General features: G+C 41.4%; 1 protein-coding gene across 6 annotated transcripts in view; it reads right to left on the bottom strand.

Annotated features, from left to right (window-relative positions):
* The window catches only part of LOC123518678 (protein PALS2-like), a 27685-nt gene that overhangs the window by 1824 nt on the left and 18361 nt on the right, over window positions 1–7500 (bottom strand). For all 6 annotated transcript variants that reach the window (XM_045279639.1, XM_045279640.1, XM_045279638.1 and 3 more), the window contains 5 exons: window positions 7462–7500; window positions 6228–6430; window positions 5989–6120; window positions 2649–2723; window positions 1–2309 (listed from right to left, as the gene is read on the bottom strand). The exon at window positions 1–2309 is cut by the window's left edge and continues 1824 nt beyond it; the exon at window positions 7462–7500 is cut by the window's right edge and continues 172 nt beyond it. In XM_045279639.1, the coding sequence (XP_045135574.1) occupies window positions 2133–2309; window positions 2649–2723; window positions 5989–6120; window positions 6228–6430; window positions 7462–7500 (626 nt within the window). In that variant the 3' untranslated portion in view covers window positions 1–2132. The remainder of the gene's footprint in view (window positions 2310–2648; window positions 2724–5988; window positions 6121–6227; window positions 6431–7461) is intronic.

Below are 7500 nucleotides of genomic sequence, written 5' to 3'. Positions count from 1 at the left end.
CAATGTGTGCCGGCCACTATCGTCAAACATCTATGCTGTACGTCACACATTTTAGCTGCAGTGTGCTAGATAGCATGATGACGGTGATGTTAACTAGCCATTGATCATCTCACATTGATCGTATTAAAGCCCGTGTTTTTAAACGTTTTGCCCTCTTACCAGGACTGTATTTAAAGGCCACGAATATGATCGATCAGGTTCTTACTGGTGTTTTCTTACTGATAATGGAGAATAACTGTTGCATTATTACTAAGAGTACAAATATCACAATTGAAAATTTCAGTAACCTCGTCTGGAGCCTGTTAGAAGTAGTCGAGGTAAGAAGATTAAATGTTTTGTGAATACGAGCGTGAAAGCTACGGTGAAAGCTTACGTCTCATCCTCCTCGAGTGCACAGCTGATGACCATGAGGTGTCCTGATTCAAAAGGTGCGTTGTCTGATGGCGGGTTTAAGCTCAGACATCTCAGTCATTCGTCTCAAAGTCTGACATTATTATAAGTGAATTGTCTGAGTGCGTCTTCTGATGCAGGACATGCCGTATCCTTGTCACTGGTATTACTGTTACATTTTTTTTCTTTGCTTGTTTTCAAGTTTACTTTTTGATTGGAAGCGTTTATAAGAGTCCTGTTTGACACTTTTTTCAAATTTCAAGCACTTTAATTAATCATTTTTTTCTTTATTTGTTGTTTCTTTCACTTTTCTTTAAGGAATGACATTTATAGCAACTTTTTGCCAGCCTTCTGTTCGCATTACTAGAATTTTAATCACAACTTTTCTTTTCTTTCTTTTTTTTCTTTTCTTTCAACTCTGAGGAACGACGATTTGAGAATTATATGCCAGTTTTACTTACATATTTCTGCCATCTGAATATTGGATTTTCTTAATGTTTTTCCCTTTTTTGGAGGCAGCGTTTGTAACAGTTCTTTGCCAACCTCATTTTCACATTACTATAATATTTGAATCTTGTTTTTTTTATTTATTATTCTTTTTATTTTTTGTTTTTTCATTGGAGGCCTCTTTTCAGAACGGATGAAGGAGTCTTTTACTAATCTCATTCTCACACCCAAGAAATATTTTCAGGTGATGAGGAAGTGAGGCGGGGAATGAATTGCAATATGGGTCGTGTTTCGCCGTCACGAGCAGTGTTCAGTAATCACTATACAACGTTCCACAACACACACTTGCACACGTCAGCAGAAAATAATAACTTTGATTAATACTGCAGAATACGTACTTATGTGGTAACCTACCGAGTGAAGACCAAAGCATCGCAGTGATACCGAAATAAAACGTGACAAGTTACCGGAATGACGCTTCTCGGAGGTCGATCGGTCTCCGCTTCTTTATTAAATAGCACACATACACACATACACACACACACACACACACACACACACACACACACACACACACACACACACACACTATGGTGTGTGCCTGGTCTCAGGCCTATCCGAAGATCGGAAATAATGAGCTCTGAGCTCGTTCCGTACGGTAACGTCTGGCTGTCTCGTCAGAGACTGCAGCAGATCAAACAGTGAAACACACACACACACACGTACTCACTTTCTACAAAGAACGTGAAGAAATTGAAGAACACTTTTTGTTTACTTTTTGACATTCCTGCTTAAGCTCACTATCTCGCGTATCACAAGGGGAGGTCAGGGAACAGTACTTTATATACAGATACTTTTCTTGTAATCTCGCATTCACGATCCATCCTACAACGCTTCCTTCCCGCGCCGCAAACACAGTGTGGTATGTACAGGGAAAAGGCATCAACACAGCGCACTTTCCAGGGGCGGTATGGGAAGCTGGAGCTACAAGGTACAGGGCGGGGCAAAACTGGACGAGACTGGATGGCTAGGGGGATCGGGAAGGAGACTTGAGAATCAGCAACTGAAGACTGGATGTGAGATATTGGGAATCGCTAGAACATGGAGGTAGTTTCTGGAGTTATTGATCTTTGGGGACATATTTTGATGACCTGGGGACTGCTGTGAGGTTGTCAGGACTTACTACAAAGATGTGGGGACTTGCTACCTAATACGGAGAGGTCTACCGGACTGTCGGAATAGCTGGGGACATTGCAGGGGGTTCTAGGGGTCGTGGTAGGGAAAAGATGGGCGCCTTAGTACACCCACGTGACGGGAACCCACTGGGGCTCCGCTGCCAGACGGTTCACAGCCTCCACGATCTGGTTGAGGGTGTCGTTAAGGTCGTTGTTGACGATGACCAAGTCGAAGTACTTATCGTAAGCGCGCTGCAGCTTGGCACTGTCTTCCATGGTGCGCTTGAAGTCGTCCTCCTGTCATGGTGAGACAAGGGGATTCATGAGAGCGTTGTAGTGCTAATGTGGATCTGATGTTCTCTCTCTCTCTCTCTCTCTCTCTCTCTCTCTCTCTCTCTCTCTCTCTCTCTCTCTCTCTCTCTCTCTCTCACTATTCACACACACACACACACACACACACACACACACACACACACTTCTGATACAATCATACCAAACACTTCATCAACACCAAACAAACAGACATACACACCAGCATACCCTTAGGAATCAATGACAAACTTAGGCACAACACATGATGCATAAAACTAGCTAACTTGCTCCTTATCTAGGGTAGGACAGGCAGCGATACATTACCTCGTAGAGAGAAGCCAGAGATTCAAGTGTCCTGGCCCTTCTGGAGCTATACCGAATGGAGCTGCTGCGGTCAAACTGAGGGGGCAGGAAGCAAGCAGGGAGACATGAGTACAGGTAAACACTAGGCGGGGAGCAGGCCATACGGGGCACGTAGAGGGGGGGATGGAGAGCATTCAGTAATAGGAGCAGAGAGTGGTAGTGGTGGGGGTGAGGACAGGCAGGTACAAGTAGACGTAATGGTAATAGAAAGAGCGGGTCAGTAACATTATTGTGGTGGTGATGAAAGCGGCTGCACGTGGTTGTGGTGAGTTTACGAGTGAAAAGTTTGACTAAAGAAATAAATGGATGAAAAAGAAAAGTTCGCTCATTACGTCGTTCTAGGGAGAGTAAAATAAATTCAAGAGCAATGTTAGTTCAGTTTGTGATGTGTTCTGAATGTGTTCATAGATGCATAATGTTTTTTCTTTTATCTCGAAATACCATGTAAACCTCGCTAAGCACTAAAGCAAGTTCATACGAAAAAGAAAATAGATCTAATTTGGAGTGTGCTTGAAAGAGACAGTCAGATCCATTATTTTGCTTTATTTACTTAAATTTGAATATACTTTCTATAAATGCAGTAACTGATTAAATTCATAGGTATTATTCTTTTCTTCTATTTTACTTAATTTAATTTTACTTGATAAATATACTTTTTCCAATATGTCTGTCTGTCAGTTCATGCAATGTCACGATAGAGTGGCCATCACTCACGCAACACACACATACATCTCCATGGAAATGTCTTATTTTTAAACCTGACGTGGTTGCATTTTTTTTTTCGTACTTAATCCGTGAGAGACCCTGCATGGCGTGCCTGAAGGACATGACGCTTGTTTGACTTGATGGCACGAGTGCAGTCACTATGAAAAGGCACAACGCCCTTTCTCTTCCCTTCCTTTCAATTTCCCTTCCCTTCCTATCCCTTCCCTTATCCTTCTCTATACCTTTCGCTATCCCTTCTCAACCTGCTTCCTTTCCTATTTTTCGCCCATTTTTTTTCTTTTTCTTTTTATATCATCTTCTTTCCCATTTCCCTTGATTTGCCTCTCGTTCCCTTCTTTTCTTTCTATTTTTCTTCTTTTATATCTATATTTCTTTTTTTAAACTCTTCCTTCTTTAATTATTCGTTTCATTTGCTTCCCCATTCCCTGTCGTCATGTTTCTTCTTCCTTTCGCTTTCCATCCATTTCCTCTCTTCACTCTTCTCTTCCTTACCCTTCATATAGTCTCTTCTCATCCCTTTTATATCTTACTTTTCCTTCCCTTCGTTACCTTTCCTATCTCCTTCCCTCCTTTACCCACCCCTTTCTCTTTCCTCCTTTCCCTTCACCCCTCCCTCGTGACTAACATTCGTCCACTCCGCGCACTGAAAGACAGCCACCGACACTCCGCCACAGCACGGAAGCAACAAAGAATGCGTGTGTTGCAGCAGAATAGTAATAAGAGACTTAATGCATTTCCCTGAGCGTATAATAGCAGAGATCCGGCACGCCACCACGTTCTTCTGTGGTCCTATGTTTCGCGTGCTAATAGGAAAGTTTTTTTGCTTTGTTTCGTGAGATTTTGTTGCAATACTTTTTTTCAGTTGTGTGGGTGTGTGGGTGTGTGTGTGTGTGTGTGTGTGTGTGTGTGTGTGTGTGTGTGTGTGTGTGTGTGTGGGGGGAGATGGGCTGAAGTGAAACAATAGCTAATCAAATAACGTAGTAACTTGTGGATTGCTCGAATGATGATTTTTTTTTCCTATTTGTGTGTGTGTGTGTGTGTGTGTGTGTGTGTGTGTGTGTGTGTTCTTTGTGATGGGACCCAAATTTTTAGTGGGAATTTATTTTTACTCTCTCGTTTTAATTGTTGATTCATTTTTTTCTTATTTTGTATCAGTACGAATTGTGTTGCCTGAGTCTGGCATATCTGTAGAATTTTATTATTATTATTATTATTATTATTATTATTATTATTATTATTATTATTATTATTATAATTGATGTGAAATTTACCTAGTTTCTTTCTTTTCAGTCTTGTCTAGTTTTCTTTTTTTTCCGTTTTTTTTTCTGTCTGTTTCTTACTTTCCTTAGTTTGAATTCCGTCACCACCTGCGTATCTTTGGAATAAGTAAAGACGCACCACCACCGCCACCACAACGAGGCTGCCGCTCCCTCCACACAGGCTCACAAAAATAATTAGAAGGATCGGTGAGGGAATTAAGAGAGGGAGGGGAACATTATTGGGATCATTCACAAATAAAAAAAGAAAGGAAGTTAATTCAGAAAGCCATCACATAAGAAAAGGGACAAATTCTATAATGCAATGCTGTCACTAGCAAACAAACTTAAGACTATTAATAATATCATTGTAAATAATAACAATAAATCAATAACAACGTACTACATACAATATACACCAAACAACAAACACTGGAGACAAATTCCATCCACTGTTCTTGTCAGAGCAGTAATACATATAATAAAAACACAGTAACAAAAAAAAAAAAAAAAAATGATAATAATAATAATAACGATGATGCATTTAGCAAAATAAAACTGTGAAAATAGACAATAAAACAACTACTTTGAGATCACAGCATGAAATAAAACGAAATGAAAAAAAAAAATAATAATGATAACAATGCTCTTTATATAACTAGCCATTCGTAATACAATCTCAGTACGTAAACTTCATTCTTCTTAGCATCGATAGGGAGAAAGTAGTGGAGATACTGGGAGGAGGAGAAGGAGGAGTAGGAGAAAGATTGGGAACACTACATGCATTAAGGATGGAGAGAAGAATAGAGGGACAAAGGAAGGGAGATAAACGGAGGTGAGGGGGCTAGGAGGAGAAAGTTGGAATGTTAAAGAGACAGAGAGAGACAGAGAGAGAGAGAGAGAAAGAGAGAGGGACGGCTGGGAGGAACAGTAATGGGAAAATGAAGGAAGGTAAAAGGCATCGGAGAACTCGAGAAATATAATGAGGAGAAAGTTTAATATGAGAGAGAGAGAGAGAGAGAGAGAGTAAAAAGTAGAAGGTAATAGTGATAAAAAAGGCAGATGAATGAAGAAATAGATAAAGGAGGTGAAAACATAGATAAACAAGTAGACGGATGAAAAGATAGATGAATAGGCAGACTGACAGACAGACAGATAAATAGATAGACAGACAGCTTGATGAGACGAAAGGAAAAGATAAAGCGAGGAATATAAAATGAGAGAAAGAGATATATGGAAGGAAGGAAGTAAAAGAACAGTACTAGTGAGAAAAAAAATCAAAGGTATAAGGGAAAAAAATGGGCTGTCTCAATACTCACGGTCAGGTTGCGGCTGGAGTACCCGAAGGCGCTGCCAATGTTGTACAGGTTCTTGATCTCATCCATCCCGGGCGCCGCGAGGAAGATCACATAAGGAAGCATCTCACTCGAACTGCGCAGGTACTTGAGGGACTGAGAAAGCAAGGAAGGGCGTGATGAAGGAGTGGCTGACGAAGGGGAAACAGACAGAGAGAGAGAGAGAGAGAGAGAGAGAGAGAGAGAGAGAGAGAGACACTTACCGAAGGAGAGCAGTCGAGCACGCACATCTTGCCGGAGCGAATGATGGAGAGGATGGAGTCTAGCTTGGTGCCGTACAGGTTGCCGTTCAGCTCGCCGTACTCCAGGTAGCGGTGGTTACGAATGTCCGCCTCCATGGCCTCGCGCGTCGTGAAGTGGTATGCCTTGCCGTCCTCTTCCAGCTCCCGCATCGGCCTCGAGGTGTCTGTAGAGGGATAGAAAGATTAATCTCTCTCTCTCTCTCTCTCTCTCTCTCTCTCTCTCTCTCTCTCTCTCTCGTCAGCCACTGCTTCATCACGCCCTTGTATTGTCTTTACTTTATAATGGTTAACTAAGTCGTATAGTCGTACTCGTACAACCTCCCAGCCAACAGTATCTGAACTCGTGCATGCGTTAAGTCTTAGGAATACGTATCCTTGTTCATAACATACAAGATGCATTCACTATTTTGCTATACAAGTTCTAAGGTCAATATGTGTAAACATTCGCTATTTGTGGGTGCATTATATTATAAATAGCCGTGGTACAGTGGATCCGTGCGTGCTTTGGGATCCGAGGGGTCTCCAAGCGCACGGGTTCGAATCCTGTCTACGGTCTGAGTGTAAGTTGGGCTTCCTCACTCGGGGCAACGGTTTCCTAGCGGGTGGGCTTTGAAATAGGAGGTACCCTTAATACGTATCCCCTTTAGCACATAAATTCCCGTGAAAAGTCCACATGGTATAAGAAAAAAAAAGTAGTTCTATGCACGGGTTTGGACACAGTCTTGACAAGGAGGTTACCACAATAAGACTTATGGATTTATTGATGAGGAGAATAGGTGAATATATGCTGGTTAGGTTTCATATAGAGACTGCCACAAATCCATTTTTTGGCTTTTTGCAGCTTTCCATATTTCATGTTCTTATGTTCTTATGATAATGCAATCTCTAGTACTTATGACTGCTACTGTATGGCCAGTATTCTGAAACACTGCTCTCTTACTACGACGATTTTCAAACCCCACAGAGTTGATCAGCCGGGTTCTCAAAAATATTTCTCTTTTCAGTAATGTAGAAATCTTGTATAGGTCCTAGAAATCTAAAAACAATCCCCTGAAATTCTGTGTAATTTTTAGCTAAAGCCTTTTGAAAGTAGTAGTGGTACGGCGCGAAGGAGTTTCAGAATATAATCCTATAGCAGAGAAATTAATCACGTCTCTGAGCTTCTCGCGGTATTGAATGGGCTAAATATACTCACGAGGGATGATTGTGCCAAACTTAGACGGGTCTTCGGCGA

This window comes from Portunus trituberculatus, chromosome 44 (genome assembly GCF_017591435.1).
Source record: "Portunus trituberculatus isolate SZX2019 chromosome 44, ASM1759143v1, whole genome shotgun sequence".
Taxonomy (NCBI): domain Eukaryota; kingdom Metazoa; phylum Arthropoda; class Malacostraca; order Decapoda; family Portunidae; genus Portunus; species Portunus trituberculatus.
The sequence above is the reverse complement of the archived record's forward strand: the minus strand, read 5'-3'. Positions and strand labels throughout refer to the sequence as shown.